This window comes from Anolis sagrei, chromosome 1 (assembly GCF_037176765.1).
Source record: "Anolis sagrei isolate rAnoSag1 chromosome 1, rAnoSag1.mat, whole genome shotgun sequence".
Lineage (NCBI taxonomy): Eukaryota > Metazoa > Chordata > Lepidosauria > Squamata > Dactyloidae > Anolis > Anolis sagrei.
Window position 1 is genome coordinate 162,602,497 of NC_090021.1, and position 22,505 is coordinate 162,625,001.

Consider the following 22,505-nt stretch of genomic DNA (forward strand, 5'->3'; position numbering starts at 1 on the left):
CAGGCAGGATCGAGAGGAGGCCTTCCTCAGACAATCTCAAATTCCTGGAGGGTTCATAAGGGAAGATGCATTTGGATAGATAAGCTGGGTTGGAACCGTTTAGGGCTTTATAGGCTTTGAATTGTGCCCAGTAGCAAATTGGCATGTTTGAGAATGCTAGAGATTCCTTGAAAACACACATATGTAAATCACATTGATTCTCTGTGTCTATTCTAGTTGAGACTAGAAATTGGTTTTAGGCCAAAGATGCTAGTCTGGCAGCAGTCAAGGTGACAGTGAAAGGAGAACGAAACATCAGGAGGGAATGAGAGAGATAAGAGAGAGCACCCTGACTGCTGAATTAAAATCCGATTTGGATAGGATAGGGAAAAATGGTGGACAGTGAGCATTGTGCTCTAATATTTTAAACGATTTCTGTTTGCAACCACTATAGGCATGATATAGAGCCGCTTTTAGGAGGATCTCCCCAGCCGAGGAGATCCCAAAGACCGCACCAAAGAGGGTCCTGGAACCTTGGTGAGGGCAGCAAAGCCAATTCCAGTAGCGAAAATATTAAAATAATAAATCCCCACCAAAGCGGAAGAAGCTGGGACCGAGGTGTCTTTATTAGCGATTCAGCTGAGATTGGATGCATTGTAGGAATAGTTCCACTACAAGCATACCAATACAAGAGTTACAGGCATTTTATAGGCAAAATACAGGTTTGAAAGTTTCAAAACTCCCTCCCTCTTCGGCTCCTTAGCAAATCAGGGAGAGGGAGGCAGGACGGAAGAGGGGCATTGTTTTGGCCAGCAAAGGTTGATTTCATTAAAAAAGGTTTTCCTGCTTTAGATCTGATAAGGTGTGTTTTCTGATGGATTTTGAGAAAGGAACAACAGGGACCCCTGGGGTCAGCCTTGTCCCTTTGTGATTCAATCAAAGTGTCCAAAGAGACTTCCCTGCCCGCCAGACAAAACTTAGAGAGCGGGAAAGGAAATCTCAACTTGTTATTGTCCATGCAGATGTGGAATAATCAAGTAAGTTTCCAGGGAGGCTGTGGTCCTGCCTCAGGCATTTCAACAGTCCTGGGTCACATTTTTTAGGGCAAAAGTAAGACAGGAGGACAAGCAATGTTTCATAGCAAGATACATACATTCAAATCATAAGCATTTCATAGCAACAAAACCCCATCTTTGTCCCACATCCCAAGTATATTTAATAAGAGGATTAATTTTCATGAAGAAGCCTGAAGTCCAATGTTTTAAAAGGTCTTTGAGGAAAGTTCATGAGGGAGATAGTATGTACTGAAGTCCAAGACATGCAGGCAGAGAGTCCATGATCATTGGGAAGGCTGGCAGATGAAACCCCAGCTGTGCTGCAACTGATTCACACTTTGGTCCTTGGGAAACTACAACTCTCACAAAGGGCAGAAGTCCCAAGATCCAGCCATTTCCCAAAAGCCTCGTGGGGTCCTTGTTGTTGTCAGTGCCTTGGCAATGTGACCAAGACTTAACCCTTGTTGTGTAGTCTGGTGCCCTTGCCCTTTGCAGAACTATAAGTCACTATCCCTTACTTTGGGGGGGGGGGGTGCTCGACATCAGGCATAGCTATAATCACTGATACTATTGCACTGATATGTAATCATTCTTATCTTCTGTGTGGCTAAGTTATTATGTGGATTTGACTTTTGCTGGTAGAAAGAGTATAGAAATATGCACTGTAGCAGCCAGGTGAGGGAATCTCAGCCTCATAGCTATGAAAGGGACATAAAATTTAGAGGAGAAGTTGGCTAACAAAACCTTAACCATCCGCTAAAACACTTACAAAAGTATTCTTTGCATTATATATTTTTCATGCAGTATATTCTCTCTGTCGATAGAGCAAATTTAAACAAAGAGCTTCTAAGTGGTAAGTCTACCTTTTTCTATCAGTGGTCATCCAAAATCCCATCATATAGCCAAAATAATTGAATGTTTGTGACAGTATTACCAGATAATATATCAAATAACACTCTTTTGTGTCCATTCTGTTTACTTTTTAATACTTAGAAGAGTGTTTTAAGTGCGGTTACATGACTGAAACTGATATTCCTGGTCAAAAGCCATAGGACAGCTAATATGCATTTGAAGCATTTGAATGATGTACCAGTGCTTTCACCCTTAGTGAAAGCACTGGTATCAAAGGGAGTCTATATTTGGTATAGAAGGTTAAAGAGAATGTACCAAATGGGATGCTGGCGTGCAAGTTAGAATCTGAATTCTGAGTGTAACATAGGATAAATACAGAAAAGTTATCGAGAAAGAAAAAATGGCACATTTACAGCTGATAACATATGGTAATTGTATGTAATCCACAGACTCTACAGTACAAGCTTATGCTGGCACAGATATGTCAGCAAGTTTCATAGGACACAAAATCAATCGAATTATTTACATTTAAAATGGGGTGGAGGGGGGTATAGTAGATTATCTAGAACAGGGGTCCTCAAGCTTTTTAAACGGAGGGCCAGGACACAGTCCCTCAGACTGTTGGAGGGCCGGATTATAATTTGAAAAAAAATGAATAAATTCCTATGCACACTGCACATATCTTATTTGTAGTGCAAAAAAACACTTAAAACAATACAATAATTAAAATGAAGAACAATTTAACAAATATAAACTTATTAGTATTTCAATGGGAAGTGTGGACCTGCTTTTGGCTGATGAGATAGGATTGTTGTTGTTGTTGTTGTTGTTGTTGTTGTGTGCTTTCAAGTCATTTCAGACTTAGGTTGACCCTGAGCAAGGGCTGGGTAAATGACCTTGGAGGGCCGGATCCAGCCCCCGTGGCTTAGTTTGAGGACCCCTGATCTAGAAAATACAAATCTACTCAGTTGATAGAGGACTTTATCACATGGCTGTGATGGATTGCCACAGCAGCAGAATATCATTGCTGTCTGCCATCTCGCTGCCATGACTTACCTTGTATGACAAGTTCATGTGATTCTGTAGTGGCATCTGTCAAGTTCCCTTTGTTATACATTTTTTTTTTTAAAAAACTCACCCTGTACTTCCCAGTTGCAATGTGCCTGTAAATTAAAAGAACACAAACAAACAGACAAAGAAGGGGAAATGACACTCCTGCAATGGCAGCAGTTGTGCAGAGCTACCCATGACAACTATTTCACATTTTGGGAATGGCAATAAGCCTCCGAAACATGCAGAATGTATTGCAATTTTTAAATGTACGCATTGTAAAAAAAAATACTTTAGACATACTGTAGCTTTTCGAATTCCTGTACTTAGGGGGAAATTAGTTAGCTGGAATATCTCCTGGTTTTGCCTAATCATTTTCCTTCAGTATCCCTCTTTTCTTTCCCTCTTTACAGCTGCTGAGAAATATTCCAACACTACATTATACTTTGGACACAAACTGCTTCGCTGCAATGTAGAATCAGGGCTATTGGACTTTTCAAGGTAATCAATAAAATAAGCCCTCCTGAGTACTCTAATAATTAACCAGAACACAAATAATAGGCCATCATCTCTTCTCAATGAGCTTGCTGTGTCTGTGGTTTGCAGTTCCTCCTGGCATCATTGACTTTTTTGGGAGAAGGTTAAGAGATTAACAGCACAGTGTTACAAATCTTTACTTCAGGGTTGGTCTATCTGTTTTCTATGACATTTGCTCTCTATTAAATATATTCACTGGATTTTCTGGCGTATAAGACTACTTTTTGACCCAGGAAAATCATTTCAAAAGTCGAGGGTCATCTTGTACACCTGGTTTAGTCTTATACGCTGGGTGCTGAAACTTCCGAACTGGACTAGAATCTGTGGTTGCCGCACATGATGAGGGGAACTCAAAAACAGCCATGGCTGTATCCCTACCATATGCGGAAACTGTATGAAAGCAGCAAGGGTGGCGGTAGAAGAAAATCCACTCACCAGGATTAGTGGAAAGAAGTGACTTAATGTGGTCCCAATGATGAGGTGAGGGGATGCCTCACCGGGAAGATGTAAGTGAAGGGTGGAGCAAGGTGCAGGTGTCTGGGATGCCCAGGGTATGGGAAAAAAAGAGATAGATCAGCGCTGTGCTCAGAAAAAGATGCTTCTTTCACCCACCTGGTCCACCCTTGTATCCTATTACCGTACCTCCTTCTCTGCCTCTCAGATCTCATTCCTGAGGATTGCAGTGAAGCAGTGAAGGCGCACATGTGTGAGATCTGAGAGGCAGAGAAGGAGGTACGGTAATAGGAAAATTACCATATTGAAATCAAATTTGATGTTTTCTTAATTTATTTTTATTTGGTGTGTGTTGGAAGAGGGGTAGTCTTATATGGCAAGTATGTCCCAAACTCTATATTTTAACAGGAAAATTTGGGGGTCATCTTATATGCCCAGTCGTGCCAGAAAATACGGGTATGCTTGTAGACTAAAATGGAACATAGGACCAATGTGACATTATTATACTTCAGATAATTAAATTTCTTTATCCCAAAGTTTAATCACTACAAAGGCTGTTGGAGTTCTTATTTAGCTGATAGGTTTTTTTCAATTGTATTACATTGAGTAATAGGGTGTCTTAGAGATTTTTCATTCATAGCTTTACCAATTGATTTGATAGCAATTAACAATATCAGTGAGAAATAAAGAGCAATAACAAACAGGGCTTTCACGCTGGATGCATCTTCTTAATAGAAGAAATCATGTTATTTCTCACTGATATTGTTAATTGCTATCAAATCAATTGGTAAAGCTATGAATGAAAAATCTCCAAGACACCTTATTACTCAAGGTAACAAAATTGGAAAAAACCTATTCGTGGTTTGAAAGTGTTCTTTCCTGTTTAATTGAGTGGTATGTACTTTGAAAGTAGTTGTTATACTCCAGAAACTTCATTTTTGTGGCTGCCACAAACTATGTGGAATTAGGTTCTTGTTGGTTTTTTCGGGCTATAGAGCCATGTTCTAGAGGCATTTCTCCTGACGTTTCGCCTGCATCTATGGCAAGCATCCTCAGAGGTAGTAAGGTCTGTTGGAATTAGGACAATGGGTTTATATATCTGTGGAATGGCTGGGGTGGGGCAAGGAGCTCTTCCCTGCTGCAGTTAGGTGTGAATGTTTAGCTGATCACCTTCATTAGCATTTGAAGGTCTGCCTGAGCCTGGGAAAATCTGTTGCTGGGAGGTGTTAATCTGTGCCTGGTTTTTTTTTCCCCTCTCTGTTGTTTAGCTGTTATAATTTTAGAGTTTTTTAATACTGGTAGCCAGATTTTGTTCATTTTCATGGTCTCTTCCTTTCTGTTGAAATTGTCCACATGCTTGTGGATTTCAATGGCTTCTCTGTGTATTCTGACATGGTGGTTGTTGGTGTGGTCCAGCATTTCTGTGTTCTCAAATAATATGCTGTGTCCAGGCTGGTTCATCAGGTGCTCTGCTATGGCTGACTTCTCTGGTTGAAGTAGTCTGCAGTGCCTTTCATGTTCCTTGATGCGTGTCTGGGCACTGCGTTTGGTGGTCCCTATGTAGACTTGTCCACAGCTGCATGGTATACGGTAGACTCCTGCAGAGGTGAGAGGATCCCTCTTGTCCTTTGCTGAACGTAGCATTTGTTGGATTTTCTTGGTGGGTTTGTAGATTGTTTGTATGTTGTGTTTCCTCATCAGCTTCCCTATGCGATCAGTGGTTCCCTTGATGTATGGCAGGAATACTTTTCCTCTGGGTGGATCTTCATCTTTACTCTCGTGGCTTGTTCTTGGTCTTGCAGCTCTTCTGATGTCTGAGGTGGAGTATCCATTGGCCTGGAGAGCCCAGTTGAGGTGGTTCAGTTCATCTTGGAGGAGGTGGGGAATTGGTTGAGACTTGATGAGATATTCCAAGTTTTTGCAGTTTAATAAACCTTTTTCCATGCTTTTTGATAGAACCAATTATGAAATGAGATTTATAACTCAGGAACAAAAATGAGCCACTTTCTCCTGGGCTCAGGTGGAAATGGCTGCTTCCCTGGCTCTGATCCCAAGGCCCCAATGTGCCACTAGTGTGCCTGGAGACAGCCCAATCATTAGGGAGGAGAAGCGGCGCAGGCTGAGCCTTTGTTCCCACAGCCTGGGATCCTGCCATTGCCATGGCTATGCCCAAAACAGTAGTGGCGGCTTTGCCATAAAGGAGTTATGCCCCTCTGGCAGCATCACAGGCAAGGAGGGGCGCCCACCTTATACAAACACATGATTCTAATGCACAATTGAATCTCATGCATACCCTAATTTTAGAGACATACTTTCCCAAAAGTTAACTGTGTGTCCAATAATTATCTTCCCTGAATCTACAATTTGGTGATGGATCTGTGCATTGTATGTTTTTACCCTGTTTTCCCCTCCTCTCCCTCACCCACATTGTGCTTCAGTAGTTATATTTATATTTTTAATGTACTAAATATACCAAGTTTGTATGAAAATGTGATTTCTATTTCCTGTGCTGGTCTATGACCAAAATCAATGATTTGATTTTGAGACGTACTTTACTAAAATATGATGCTCATTAGACTTGAGTAAATATGTGAGTAAATAGACTTGAGTAAATATGTATTTCATTATCTATTTTAAAGTTATGTGGTCATTATTATTAATAATGTTCTACTGTAAACCCACTTCTGCACTTTCTTTTTAGTAAATTCCAAGACTTTGCTGTTTTCTGCTAGTAGTATGGTATCATCCATATATTTTAAACTGTTAATGGTTCCTTTCTCCAGTTTCCATGCCTCCTTTCTCCAAGTCTAATCCTACTTTATGTATGATATGTTCAGCATACAAGTTAAGCAATAGGATGATAAAATGCCTTGACACTCTTGCCAACTGGAAACCATTCCGTTTCTCCATATTCCCCATATTTGGTCTTGATGGTAGCCCCTTCTTTTGAGTAGAGGACATCACGGCAATCAAATGTTTGGCATAGTCATTTCCTTGAAAACAAACAAAAGTTTTTGGTGATATAACCAAAGGCTTTGTTATAATCAATACAGCACAGGCTGATTTTCTTCTGAAATTCTTTAGTGCACTCCATTACAATATGATTCTTAATACTGTTTCCTTTCCTGAACCAAGCGTAGTCATCTGACATTACTCTTTCAAAACATGATCAAAATCATTGTTTTAACATTTTTGGCATCATTTTGTTTGCATAAGAGATTAATGCAATGGTCCTGTAATTACTGCTGTGCCGGGTGTCCCCTTTCTTAGGGACTTACTTTATTTATTTATTGTCATGTCAGGAGTGACTTGAGAAATTGCAAGTCACTTCTGGTGTGAGAGAATTGGCCGTCTGCAGGGACGTTGCCCAGGGGACGCCTGTATGTTTTTGATGTTTTATCATCCTTGTGGGAGGCTTCTCTCATGTCCCCACATGAGGAGCTGGAGCTGATAGAGGGAGCTCTCCCTGGATTCGAACCTGCGACCTATCGGTCTTCAGTCTTGCTGGCACAGGGATTTAACCCACTGCACCACTGGGGGCTCCTTTTTTGTATAATTTTTTATTGATGAATTTTCTTTATACAGCAATAAAAGTGGGGGGAAGTGGTAAAAGGGGTATAAGAGGGGGAAAGAAGAGGGATGGGGAGGAAGGGGAAACTTACTCTCGTTTTTTTATTATTCCATACGAATTTTGTTATATCTTTGTTCCAATCCTTGTAAATTTGTCCTTTCCTGACTACTGGAAGGTTCCGGAATAAGTATAACATTTTAGGTAGTATGTTGGTTTTTATAACAGAAATCCTACCCAGTAATGAAAGATTTAGGGTTCTCCAATTCTTCATATCTTTTTTGATCTCTTGCCATTTGATATCATAGTTATTTTACATTACTTGTGTATTTTTTGCTGTTATATAAATTCCCAAATATTTAATTTTGTGAACAATTTTTACATCCGTTATCTTTGCTAGCTTTTCCAGTCTTGTTTTTCTAATATTCTTAGTTAATATCATTGACTTCTCTCTATTCACTTTGAAACCTGATACCGCATCAAATTCTTCTACTTTCTGAATCCATTTTTCTATGTTAGTTAACAGGTCTTCTATAATAAATATAAGATCATCAGCGAATACTCTTAACTTGTAGGTCTCTTTCGCTATTTTAAGGCCCTTTAAACTCTCATCTTCTTTTATGTTATTGAGCAAGATCTCCAATGCCATAATAAAAATAAGTGGAGAGAGCGGGCAGCCCTGTCTCGTGCCCTTTTTTACTTTAAATTTTCTTGAGGGGGCTCCTTTTCTTAGGGACTGAAATATATATTGAGTGTTTTCAAACCATTGGCCACTGTTTTGTTTTCCATATTTGTGGACAGATCTTATTTAGAACTAAAGCAGATTCTGTCAATATCTTGAATCAGACTCATTGCTATGCATCTGTTGTTCTCTATATCTCTCTCAAGTGGTCCAAGTGCAGCTTCCACTTCATGTTCTAAAAATCTAGGTTCGTCTTCAAATGGCTCTCCCTTGATTGAATCTGTCATCTTTGCATCTCTTTTATATAGGTCTTCACTTGATTGTTTCCATTGTCTTTTTATTTTTACTTGCTCATTTAGTGTGATTTCCTGTTCATTGCATGGCATTCCCACTGTTGGCTTAAATTTTCATTTGATCTCTTGATTTTCCTTTTTTTTCACCTCCTATTGTTCATCTTGATTATTATAATAGTTTGCTTAGTCCCTGTGCATAAGTCACTGTGCATAAGTCACATTCAGGATTGTGGCCCAGTTCTGTCACCTTTTACTTTTGCTTTGATTGTCTTTAACTGCTTCAAGAAAAAGATCTGTCATCTATTGAGGATTCTCTTTCTTTTTGGCTGCAAATAATGTCTTTTTGCATTCCTCCCTGACTTTGGTCTAGAGTTCTTCTAGGTCTTGGCCAATTGGGCTTAATATTCTATTTTATATTATCTTTTACAAGGGTGTTCTTTTGGTTGTATTTTGGCACAATGCTAGGTTTAGTGCTCTTCTTTAGCCTTACATTAATCTGTAATAATCTGCTCCTGATCTTGCTTTTGCAGAGGGAATAGAGGTTCTCCATATTTTTCTTCCAACTACGAAGTCTTTTTCAATACTGCCTATCAGGTGAAGCCCTTTTATATTGTTGTCTCTGTTGACCTCGCAAAGTTTGGTCAGAGATCTCCTGCTTCATTTCTTGATCCAATTTTCCTACAATCTCTTGATCACAAATTCCCTACAATTTTTGATTCTCACAGGAGCATGCAATCCTGTCACTGCAGAAAGGTAGCCAGTCCTTTCCCATGAACAAACACTTTCTAATAAAGGACAAAATATTGACTCATAACCCATTCACTTAATTTGAGGTTATTGCTCATGGGAATTTGTGATATTTGAAACCAACATACATAAGGATCATTGTTACCATTTTGAAAGACATGCTTAAGCACCGGGATTGTGGCACAGCTGGCTGAGTGTTAGCTGCATTAAGATCACTCTGACCAAAAGGTCATGAGTTCAAAGCCAGCCCGGGTTGAGGTGGGTTTCCAACCAATTGTGTAGCCTGTTGTCGATCTTTGCAACCCGAAAGACAGTTGCATCTGTCAAGTAGGAAAATTAGGTACCACCTTAAAAAATGTGGGGAGGCTAAATTAACTGATTTATGAGGCCATAAAGAAGACTCCAGCAAAGCATTTCAGCGGGGAAGCATGCAGGGAATGCGGAAGTGCTTCATCAGCGTCGCAGATGGACAATAAAAGCGACAACTCCCCAGCGGCCAGAAAAAATTAAATAGCCTCTGTGTATGTCTGTATATGTTTGTATGTCAAAACTTGGCATTGAATGTTTGCCATATATGTGTACACTGTAATCCACCCTGAGTCCCCTGCGGGGTGAGAAGGGCGGAATATAAAAGCTGTAAAAAAATAAATAAATAAATGTGCAAAACAACCTAGATGATGTGGAGGTACTCCATTAACTGATCAGTTCCAATGTTGTGAAAGTTCATGCCAAAAAACCTTAATTTGCTACATTTATTAAAAGTGAAATTATTTATTTATTTATTTATTTATTTATTTATTATTTGCATTTGTTAACCGCCACTCTCAGCCCGGAGGCGACTCGTGGCGGTGTACAGAACATAGAACATAAAGACAACAATTACAGTAGATTCAAGGCCATAACATACATCTTACCGACACACAGATAATTAAGCTAAAAATCCGCTTCGTCCTGTTTGGGTCATAATCAATCTCATAGTCCTAGTCCAATCCGGTGGTCATTCCAAAGCATAGCACTTAATTGAAGGCTTTTTCGAAGAGCCAGGTCTTCAGGCCCTTGCGGAAGGCCATGAGGGAAGGCGCCTGTCTAATTTCAGCAGGGAGGGAGTTCCACAGCCGGGGGGCCACCACCGAGAAGGCCCGTTCTCTAGTCCCCGCCAAGCGTGCCTGTGAGGCAGGCGGGACCGAGAGAAGGGCCTCCCCGGATGATCTCAAGGTCCTCGTGGGCTCGTAGGCCGAGATGCGGTACTCAAGGTATTTTGGGCCGGAACCGTTTAGGGCTTTGTAGGTTAGCACCAGCACCTTGAATTGGGCCCGGTAGCTGATCGGCAGCCAGTGGAGCTGGGACAGCAAGGGCGTTGTGCGCTCCCTGCGTCCCGCTCCGGTTAACAACATGGCTGCCGTGCGCTGGACTAGCTGGAGCTTCCGGGCCGTCTTCAAGGGCAGCCCCACGTAGAGAGTGTTGCAGTAGTCGAGGCGGGATGTGACCAAAGCGTGTACCACCGTGGCCAAGTCAGACTTCCCAAGATACGGGCGCAGCTGGCGCACGAGCCGAAGCTGTGCAAATGCTCCCCTGGTCACCGCTGAAACCTGGGGATCCAGGCTCAGCGATGAGTCCAGGGTCACACCCAAGCTGCGAACCTGCGCCTTCAAGGGGAGTGCGACCCCGTCCAGCACAGGCTGTAACCCTATACCCTGTTCGGCCTTGCGACTGACCAGGAGTACCTCTGTCTTGTCTGGATTTAATTTCAGTTTGTTCGCCCTCATCCAGACCGTCACAGCGGCCAGGCACCGGTTCAGGACTTCGACAGCCTCCTTAGTAGCAGGTGGGAAGGAGTGACAGAGTTGGACGTCATCTGCGTACAGGTGACACCGCACCCCGAAACTCCGGATGATCTCACCCAGCGGCTTCATGTAGATGTTAAACAGCATGGGGGACAGTATGGAGCCCTGAGGAACACCACAGGTCAAAGGCTGTGGTGTTGAGCAGGAGTCCCCCAATAACACCTTCTGGGTACGACCCTCCAGAAATGACTGGAGCCACCGCAAAGCGGTGCCCCCAAGGCCCATCTCTGCAAGGCGTCCCAGAAGAATACCGTGGTCAACGGTATCGAAGGCCGCTGAGAGGTCCAGAAGCACCAACAGGGACACACTCCCCCTGTCTAGCTCCCGGCGGAGATCATCCACTAAGGCGACCAAGACCGTCTCAGTACCATGTCCCGGTCTGAAGCCAGACTGTGCCGGATCCAGATAATCCGTGTCTCTCAAGAATACCTGGAGTTGTGAGGCCACCACGCTTTCCATGACTTTGCCCAAGAAGGGAAGATTGGAAACAGGCCGAAAGTTGTCAAATTTAGTGGGGTCTAGTGATGGTTTCTTCAACAGCGGCTTTATGATAGCCTGTTTTAGGCTCGCTGGAATCGTGCCTTCCCGGAGGGAGGCATTAACCACCACCGTTACCCACTCAGCCAATCCCCCTCTGGCCTCTTTCAGAAGCCAGGATGGGCAGGGGTCTAGGATGGACGTGGTAGGCCTCATTCCTCCAAGTATCTTGTCCACATCCTCGGGTTTCACAAACTGAAAAGAATCCATCAAAATAGGACAAGCAGGTGCTTGTGTCACATCCACAGAGACTGCATTTAATGTGGCGTCCAGCCCAGAACGGATCAAAGCGACTTTGTCTGCAAAGAACCGAGCAAATGCTTCACAGCGCGTGGCCGAATTGTCAGGGCTCCCACCTGAAGTAGGGGGAGTTAAAAGACCTCTGACAATCCGAAACAACTCCGCCGGACGGTTTTTTGCAGACGCAATAGTAGCCGCAAAGAAAGTTTTCTTTGCGGCTTTTATTGCCGCGGCATATGCCCTTAGAAAGGACACAAACCGTGCTCGATTTGGCTCGCTTGGGTCCGAGCGCCACACGCTCTCTAGTTCCCTCTTCCTTCGCTTCATCGCTGCCAGCTCCTCAGTGAACCAAGGAGCCGGTTTAGCTCGGTTACTTGAGAGGGGACGTTCCGGAGCGATCCTGTCAATTGCCTTGGTCATCTCCCCATTCCAGAGAGCGACCAAGGCCTCGACATGGTCACCTACCGAGGTGGCGGGAAAATCCCCAAGAGCCATCAGGAATCCATTCGGATCCATAAGCCTCCTGGGGCGGACCATCTTAATGGGTCCTCCACCCTTGCGGAGGTTAGGGGGCGCAGTAAGCCTGAATCTGATCAGGAAGTGGTCGGTCCATGGCAACGGAGAGATAGACAACTCCTCCACACCGTCACCCTGCTCCCATCCCTGGCAGAAAACCAAGTCCAATGTGTCAGGACTCGGTTTCCTGGCCTTGGATGTTGGCGCAAAAAACCGGATTCCTGACATGGAGAACTGATAAGGAATTGCAGCTGGTGGCCTTGGGAGGGGCCGTTGGTGGTTTGGCGGGGAATATTGCGCGGGATCTTTGTCAGGCGGGAAGAGGGGATTCAAATGTGGGGGAGGGTATATAAGAGTTGACTTGCGTCCGTGTGCCAATCCTGGCTTTCATTGTGTATATGCATCCAGTAGTAAAAGTTTCCTGTTTGATCACGGATTGGCGTCCTGTGTCATTTCTGGGAGCGGCTGCTGTGAGCTTACATTAAGCCAGGATTCTTCGGGGCCATCCCACGGCTGTGGTGAGGTACCCCTATGCAACGGGAGGAAGATCCAACGGAGGGGGGAGAACCAGCCTCCCCTTTCGAAAATGCAGAAGAGGAGCTGGAGAGAGTGAATGCCTTGGCTTCATCGACTGCATATGCCCAGCCCAACGGAGTCACACAGAGGCGAGTGAAGGGGGCAGGGGCAGCAACGAGAGAAAGCAGTGGGCTAGAGTTTCCCTCCCCGCAGAGATTGGATTTCCTGGAGGAAAAGATGGCATCAATGGAGACTACCCTCGCGATGATGTCAAAGGTGATGGAGAGGCTGACCCTCCCTGGAGCCCTCTCTGCTCCGGGGGCAATTCCTGACGCCCTGTGCCGCGCCCGGCTCCGGCCGGGGGCACCAGGAACGTCTGCTGGGGCGCCAGTCCCCGGGGTCGTTCTTCCTCCTCATCGCTCTCCGCAGCAGCCCTCCAGCTCGTTTTTGTGGGGTTGTCTTACTCTGTGCACACGCATCGCACCGGGATACATACATTTTGGTGTCATTCCTCATCCCTGGCCACCAACACTGACGTGCCAACATTTTTAGGGTTTTCGTTACTCCCCAGTGTCCCGCTCCCTTACTGCCGTGGCATCTGACCATCATTTTTTCCCTCAGGTTGCCTGGGATGTATAACTTTCTATGTACAAATCCCAACCCATCCTTCCATTCCACCTTTTCCTTATTTCTTTCCAGCCACTCATCCTCCCTGCATGCCTGCCTTATCTCCTCCTCCCATCCTCCGTCTTTGCTCTCAACCCCCACCAGCCTCTGGCTGCGATGGAGGCGCGCTTCAGGGACCCGCTCGAGAGGGTCCGGGCGAGGGAAAAGCTGCAGACGATAACCCAAGGACATCGTTCCGTATCTGAGTACGTGGAGGAATTCCGGTTGAGGGCGGAGAAGGTCCCAGAGTGGTCCAACACCACCAAAGTCCAGATCTTCAAAGAGGGCCTGCGGAAGGAAATCTTGACCTGGGCGCTTCATCGCGACGACCCGGAGGAGATAAGTGGATGGATTGAGCTGGCCGGCCGCATCGAGACGACCTTGGCACAGGTCAAGAGGCATCAAGGAGCGGCGCCGCAGCAGACGAGAGCAAAGGAGGAGAGTCGGAGGACGGAGAGAGGCACGGTCGGGAAAGCCCCAACCGGAGGGCCCAAGGAGCAGAGGGGCGGCTGTTATGTATGCGGTCACCTGGGCCATCGGGCTGCCGAATGCCGACAAAGGAAAGGGGGAGAGTCCCATTTCCCAAAGTTCAAACCGGCTGCAGGGAAGAGAGCGGAGGAGAGCCCCCCTTCTAGGGCCCCAGTGGGAGATCTGGTGAGTCACAGCCCAGGAATGCTAGTATTCCCGATCAGGCTAGAAGGGGAGGGGAAGTGGGCCAGCTGCAAAGCTCTCATGGATTGCGGCTGCTCAAGAAACATTATGGCCCCAGAGTTAGCAGACGAACTGAAATGTGAGAAAACCCCCTTGCAGAGCCCCATAGCATTCTCGCAGCTAGATGGGTCAGTGGCGGCTGGGGCCCCGGCACGGTTTGAAGTGGGAGAAGTGAGATGTAAAGTGGGGAGCTGGGAAGGCAGCATAACCTTTGTCGTATCCCCTATGGCTACTTACAATGTAATACTGGGGATGCCATGGTTAAAGGAAGCCAACCCACAGATCAATTGGAGGGAAGGCAGCATTACATTCCAGAGCGAAGAAAGAGGAAAATGTTGCAAGGGGGAAGAAAACACGGCGGGTGGGGTGCAGGAAATTCCCCCTGAATACAGAGACTTTGAGGATGTATTTGACGAAAAGGAGGCGGACCAGCTTCCCCCTCCTAGGAGGGTCGAAGTAAAGATTGAACTCAATGAGGATGCTAAGTTGCCTAGGAGTAAATTGTACCCAATGTCGGTCAAGGAGATGGAGGAACTGAGAAAATATATTGAAAAGAACTTGGCCCGAGGGTTTATAAGGCCATCCGAGTCACCCTTGGGAACCCCAGTGCTGTTTAGGCACAAAAAGGATGGTTCGTTGAGACTGTGCGTGGACTATAGGGGGCTGAATGCAGTGAGTACCACCAACAACTACCCCATGCCACTAACCAAGGACTTGCTATCGAGGTTGTCAGAAGCAAGGGTGTTCACGAAAATTGACTTGATCGAGGCCTATCACAAGTTGCGCATAAGGCCTGAGGACAGATGGAAAACGGCGTTTGCCTGTGCGCTAGGCCATTTTGAATATTTAATTTGTCCGTTCGGGCTCAAAGGCTCTGGATCAGCATTTATGCAAATGATTAATGAGGTGCTACACCCATTATTGTATCGCGGGGTGTTTTGTTTTGTGGATGATGTAATTGTGTTTACCCGGGATAGACGATCTCATGTCAAATTGGTGAGAGAGGTGCTCCAGAAATTGAGGGAGGCAAAACTGTTTGCAAAGCTATCAAAATGTGAGTTCAATAAGGAACAGATAGACTTCCTGGGGTACCGGATATCCAAGGGAGGGATAGCAATGGATCCGGCAAAGGTGGAGGATGTCAGGGGGTGGAGCCCTCCCCAAACGCGCAAACAGTTGCAATCATTCCTCGGATTTGCAAATTTCTACCGGGGGTTCATAGAGGACTTTGCGCAGATAACATTGCCCTTAACTGAACTGCTCAAAACAAAGGGAAAGGGGGAAACGGTGAAAGTGCGGTCCCCGGGAGCGAAACTAAATTGGTCAGCAGAGTGCCAAAAAGCTTTTGAAGAACTGAAATGCAGGTTCACTGAGGAACCAGTGTTAATCCACCCCGATTTGACCAAACCATTCATAATCCATTGTGATGCATCAGATTGGGCTTACGGGGCGGCCCTGATGCAAAGGGACCCAGAAGGGAGGTTGAAACCCTGCGGGTTCATCTCAAAAAAGTTCAGCGAAACCGAACGGAACTGGCCGGTGTGGGAGAAGGAGGCTCTGTCAGTGGTGAGGGCTCTAGAAACGTGGAGGCACCTACTAGAGGGAAGTGGCATCCCCTTTGAAGTGTGGACCGACCATAAAAACTTACAATACCTCACCTCACCCAGGCAGTTGTCAGCAAAACAAATAAGATGGGCTCAGTATTTCAGTAGATTTGATTTTAAGCTGCGTTTCCAAAAGGGGAAACAAAATGTGGTCGCAGACACGTTGTCGAGAATGCCGGAGGATGAAGGGAGGGGGCGAAGCCCGAAGGGGAGCATATTCTCAGAACGGCAGTGGGGCATGGCAGTGCAAACACGAGCGCAAACGGAACGCAGCCAGAGGCTGGTGGGGGTTGAGAGCAAAGACGGAGGATGGGAGGAGGAGATAAGGCAGGCATGCAGGGAGGATGAGTGGCTGGAAAGAAATAAGGAAAAGGTGGAATGGAAGGATGGGTTGGGATTTGTACATAGAAAGTTATACATCCCAGGCAACCTGAGGGAAAAAATGATGGTCAGATGCCACGGCAGTAAGGGAGCGGGACACTGGGGAGTAACGAAAACCCTAAAAATGTTGGCACGTCAGTGTTGGTGGCCAGGGATGAGGAATGACACCAAAATGTATGTATCCCGGTGCGATGCGTGTGCACAGAGTAAGACAACCCCACAAAAACCAACGGGGTTATTGCAAAAGGTGGCAGAACCATCACAACCGTGGAGGGTAATTGCTATGGACTTTGTGGGCGAACTCCCAGTTAGCCGAGGTCAACGTTACATATGGACAGTAATGGATCTGTTCTCAAAGCAAGCGCATTTCATAGCGCTGCCTAAATTACCATCTGCAGAGAAATTGGCTGAGCTATTCATCAAACACATCTATCGGTTACATGGTTGTCCAGACCAGGTGATTAGTGACCGAGGGGTGCAATTTACGGCCCGGTTCTGGGAAGAGTTCATGCAGTTGATGGGGGTGGAACGGACCCTGAGTTCAGCGTTCCATCCCATGACCAATGGGGGGGTCGAACGCATGCAACAGACCTTGGGGCTGTTCCTAAGGACATACACAAACCAATGCCAAACCGATTGGGCCGATTTACTCCCGTTTGCAGAAATTGCGTATAATGGAGCCTGTCACGCATCCACAGGGAAATCCCCCTTTGAAATAGTGTACGGCATGGAAGTAACCCCTTTACCCAAACTGCCGAGTTGGGGGGAAGAGCTGGGGGGGAAGGAAGGATGGCCAGACAAAATGAAGGCGAACTGGGAGGAGGTGGCAAAATCACTACGAGAGGCCCAACGAAAATATAAACTGTTTGCAGATCGAAAGAGGAGGGAAGGTGATAAGTTGGAGGAGGGGGATTTAGTGTGGCTGAGCACAAAAAACCTCAAGCTAAATACCCCCTCTCGGAAATTGTCTCCCAAATATATTGGTCCCTTCAGGATTTCTAGCAAAATAAATGAAGTGACATATACTCTGAAACTCCCTAAGACATTGGGGAAGGTACATCCGACATTCCATTGTAATTTGCTAAAGAAATACCAAGGCCCGCTAGACAAAGAAGGGACATAATGGTGACGTATGTTTCCCTTCCAGGAAGAAGAAGAGGTGGAGGGGGACATTATGTCAGGACTCGGTTTCCTGGCCTTGGATGTTGGCGCAAAAAACCGTATTCCTGACATGGAGAACTGATAAGGAATTGCAGCTGGTGGCCTTGGGAGGGGCCGTTGGTGGTTTGGCGGGGAATATTGCGCGGGATCTTTGTCAGGCGGGAAGAGGGGATTCAAATGTGGGGGAGGGTATATAAGAGTTGACTTGCGTCCGTGTGCCAATCCTGGCTTTCATTGTGTATATGCATCCAGTAGTAAAAGTTTCCTGTTTGATCACGGATTGGCGTCCTGTGTCATTTCTGGGAGCGGCTGCTGTGAGCTTACACCAATGTGTGTCCAGCACAGTGGGTGGGGCCAGTTATTTGCTGGGACAGCCCCATGGTTGCCATGGCAGACATGAAGTCCTGAGCCGCTCCTGTGAGGGTCGCCTCGGCATGGATGTTGAAGTCCCCCAGCACAAGGAGCCGTTGGGACTCCACCACCAGGCTCGAGACCACCCCCGCTAGCTCAGGCAGGGAGACTGTAGTGCAGCGAGGTGGACGGTACACTACAAGAATCCCTATTCTGTCCCGGTCACCCACCCTCAGGTGGACGCATTCAAAATTTGTGGTCTGCGGGATGGGGCTCCTGGTCAGATGGATGGAATCTCTATAGACCACTGCGACCCCGCCTCCCCGTCCTCCGGCTCTTGGTTGGTGTTGCACGGAGAAGCCTGGAGGACAAAGCTGGGAGAGGTTTACGCCCTCCGCTTCATCCAGCCAGGTCTCTGTGATGCACGCCAGATCTGCCCGCTCCTCCAGGATTAAATCCTGGATCCAGGTCGTTTTTCCGTTGACAGATCTGGCGTTCAACAACACCACCTTCAAGCCAGAGGGCCCGCTCACCTTAAAATGTAAGGCTCAATATCTGATTCTAGGATTTCAGAATTCTGTCTGAATTTCAAAAATCCAATTTTTACCTTGTTCCCAGATGCCCTTCTTTTGAGAAATACAGTGTTAACTTTATCTATTAAATAATTATTATAAAATGAAGCCCAGATATAACAAAATAAGAAGAACTAACTCTTAAGTTTTTACAACTTGTATGTAAGTTGCCTGTCATCCCATTAACTTCATAGGAATTCCTAAGGCAAGGAATACTTAACATTGTTTTGTTAATTCCTTCCAAGGAATTATAGCTTACAGCATTCTTTGGTAATCTCCCATCCAAGTTCCAGGGCTGACCCTGCTTAGCCTCCAAGATGAGATGTGATCTAATGTCTTTATGGTATTTACAACAAGGCCATGAAAATAGGTCTCAGGATCACTATTCAAAACACCGTAATGTTAATTAAGAATGTATAAGACAGGTTTCATTATTTATTTTGTGTGACTGAAAAGGTGATTAAATATCAGTACAGTTCCTCTTTGTTGTTGTTACTACAGATCAGACCAGACAAGAAGAGAGGTCTCTTGTGATCTCATTGTGGGCTGTGATGGAGCTTTTTCTACAGTTAGGAAGCAGTTCATGAGACAAACACGTTTCAATTACAGCCAGACTTATATTCCTCATGGATACAAGGAGCTGAAAATCCTCCCAAAGGATGGAGATGTAAGTAATGGTAACTCATAGTAGACTTGCCCCCCTGCCCTGTTCTCAGCCAATGACTAATCTTTCTATTATTGATTGATAATGCTTTTTTGGGGTCTTCTTTCAGTTTGCAATGGAGCCAAATTTTCTGCACATTTGGCCAAGGAACTCATTCATGCTGATTGCACTGCCAAACATGGTATGAGAAGTAAGATGTGCCTTTTTTCTGGAAATATGGTATAATTTGAAATCTAAGAATTGTCTATACCACTAAAATAATTCAAGTACAATTTGGAGTGTTCTTCACTGAATTGATTCTGCTAGTGCCATTTCTATTCCATATAAACCAGACTCCAATTGTATTGATAGCTACACACATCCCCTGCTGCCCAAACTCAATGGTACAAAAGGGCATTTCTTCCCATGCCTGAATTGAAATATCTTAAGCCACACTACTGTGACACCTGCACTTTTTTCTAGTTCAGACAAGACCCAAAGACACTTCCCAAGTGGTTCAGATCAATATTTCTCAGATGATTCAAGGAGGAAATCAGATTTTAAAAAACATGTCAGGAACTGGTGCAAAATGGTGCTCTATGGACCACATGCTAATAGCTCCTGGAATATCACTGGTCCATGGACCACCACTGTGAGTGGCCTAGGTTTAGATCTATTTCTGGAGAATTGAATAATAGGAGCAGCAGACATAGTACAAACATATAGACTGAATTGTCTTATTTGGGGGATTTGGTTTCCACTGCCAGAAAGATTCTTATACTACTCTCAGCCTTAGACTCAACAAATAGCCACACCCAATCCCTCTGCTTTCCATTTCTCTAGTTCAGGGTTCCTCAAACTTTTTAAACAGAGGACCAAGTCACAGTCCCTCAAACTGTTGGAGGGCCGGATTATAATTTGAAAAAAAATACAAATGAATTCCTATGCACACTGCACACATCTCATTTGTAGTGCAAAAAGCACTTTAAAACAATGCAATAATTAAAATGAAGAATAATTTTAACAAATATAAACTTATTAGTATTTCAATGAGAAGTGTGGGCCTGATTTGGCTGATGAGATAGGATTGTTGTTGTTGTTGTTGTTGTTGTTGTTGTTGTTGTTGTGTGCTTAGGTTGACCCTGAGCGAGGGCCAGGTAAATTACCTTGAAGGGCTGTATCTGGCCCTCGGGCCTTAGTTTGAGGACCCCTGCTCTAGTTCTTAGCAAACAATATCATGTAAACTTGCATATTTTGGTTAGTAAATGCATTCCTCATTTTATTGCATTTAGCTAAAGTCTGATATAATTAAACAGATAGTATAATAAAAATGGTAGGTAGACCAAAGTTTGCTTTTGAACTAATTCTGATGAATAACAAACTGTCCCTATAGCAGATATAGCAGCACTTCAGACCTACTGAAGTCAATAATAGAACAAACTCAACTTCCTGGTGGCTATGGCACAAACATAATGGAAGTAATAGAGTTCATTATCTTCCAGTAATTGCTCCCTGGAAGTATCTGTACAGTAGGATTAATACTCACAACCTCTGAGGATGGTTGCCATAGATGCAGGCGAAATGTCAGGAGAGAATGCCTCTAGAACATGGCCATATAGCCCAAAAAAACCTACAACAACCCAGTGATTCCGGCCATGAAAGCCTTTGACAATACAGGATTAATACTGTTTGACATTGTTTTAATTGCCATTGCTCAATGCTATGGAGTCATGTGAGCTATCCATTTATGAAGTCTTCAACCTTCTCTGCCAAAGAATGCTGGTGCCTTACAACCTACAATTCCTAGGATCATATATATATCTCCAACCCCAGGACTGCATAAACCCTCAGACCATTGAAGTCTAGAATTGTTTAATATTTCACTTTGAGTTTAGAACTATTTCATCCTTCAGTTCAGTATAAACCCAGACTGGGGATATTTTGGTCCTCCTCAAAGTGAGCTTTGGCTGGAGAGCCAATAATTTCAAAGGCATAGCCTTGCCCTGTGGAAGGTCAGCATTTGTCCCTCACTATATTGCAGTTCTGGCATATAAAACCTGAAGTAGAACTGAAGATGTGTAATATGTATCACTGTTTGTAATACAGCATATCATAATAACCCTTGAGTCCCATTTTTAAATTCATAGGACAAGTCTTTCACATGCACTCTTTTCATGCCTTTTGACGATTTTGAGAAGCTCACAACTGGAGACCAAGTGCTGGATTTCTTTGAAATGTATTTTCCAGATGCAATTCCTCTCATGGGAAGGTGAGCCTTCTTTTGGCAATGATGTTCTTTAAGCAAATGGAGGGTGTCAAGAGACCAATGAAATGCTATCATAGAATCAAAAAGATGGAAAAGACCCTGGGGGCCATCCAGTCCAACCCCCTGCCATGGAGGAACACACAATCAAAGCACCCCCAACAGATGTTCATCTAGCCTCTGCTTAAAAACCTCCAGAGAAGGAGACTCTACCACACTTCCAGGGAGCATATTCCACTGCTGAATGAACAGTTTTTCCTCATAGTTAGCTGGAATCTTTTACTCCATATCCTAGCATCCCTAGAATCATAGAGTTGGAAGAGACCTCATGGGCCATCCAGTCCACCCCCCTGCCAAGAAGCAGGAAAATTGCATTCAAAGCACTCCCGACAGATGGCCATCCAGCCTCTGTTTAAAAGCTTCCAAAGAAGGAGCTTCCAACACACTCCAGGGCAGAGATTTCCACTGCTGAATGGCTCTCACAGTCAGGAAGTTCTTCCTAATGTTCAGATGGAATCTCCTTTCTTGTAGTTTGAAGCCATTGTTCCGTGTCCTAGTCTCCAGGGAAGCAGAGAACAAGCTTGCTCCCTCCTCCCTGTGGCTTCCTCTCCCATATTTATACATGTCCAGAACAGCAGAAAACAAGGCTGTCCCCTCCTCAATCTGGCATCCATTAAATATTTAAACATAGCTATCATGCTGCCTCCCAGTCTTCTTTTATCCAAGAAAAACATACTCGACTCGCTAAGCCACTCCTCACAGGGTTTGACTATCAAACTTTTGATCATTCTGGATATGTTCTAGCTTGTCAAGATCTCTCTTGAATTGCAGTACCTAGAACTATAAATGCAGCAGGTTTATGACTTTCTTTGCTGGCTTGAACTGCTCATAATAAACCCTGATGAAAATTGCATTGTGAATTGTGAAAATTGAAATGGGGCCTGTTTGACAAAATTCCCAGGATTTCTGGCTGTGTGCTGCATACGATTTCACATATGACACAGATAATAATAATAATAATAATAATAATAATAATAATAATCTTTATTTAATACCCCACCAATGGGGACTTGGGGCGGCTTACATGAGGCCAAGCCCAACAGCATATTACAATAAAGTAAAACCAAAACACAATAACAACACAGTAAAATACATACAACATATGAGTACAAAGATGATAAAATCATACACAGTAAAATAACATAACATAACATAACAATGAGCGGGGCCGCATGTGCAAGATAAAAACTAAGATACTAAAAATACTAAAATTAGGATGAGATA

General features: G+C 44.6%; 1 protein-coding gene across 1 annotated transcript in view; it reads left to right on the plus strand.

Moving 5' to 3' along the window:
- The window catches only part of KMO (kynurenine 3-monooxygenase), a 50,472-nt gene that overhangs the window by 10,825 nt on the left and 17,142 nt on the right, over nucleotides 1-22,505 (plus strand). Inside the window, exons 5-9 of the mRNA XM_060783676.2 lie at nucleotides 1,839-1,887; nucleotides 3,350-3,437; nucleotides 18,817-18,982; nucleotides 19,089-19,160; nucleotides 21,106-21,227. Coding sequence (XP_060639659.2) covers nucleotides 1,839-1,887; nucleotides 3,350-3,437; nucleotides 18,817-18,982; nucleotides 19,089-19,160; nucleotides 21,106-21,227 — 497 coding nt within the window. The remainder of the gene's footprint in view (nucleotides 1-1,838; nucleotides 1,888-3,349; nucleotides 3,438-18,816; nucleotides 18,983-19,088; nucleotides 19,161-21,105; nucleotides 21,228-22,505) is intronic.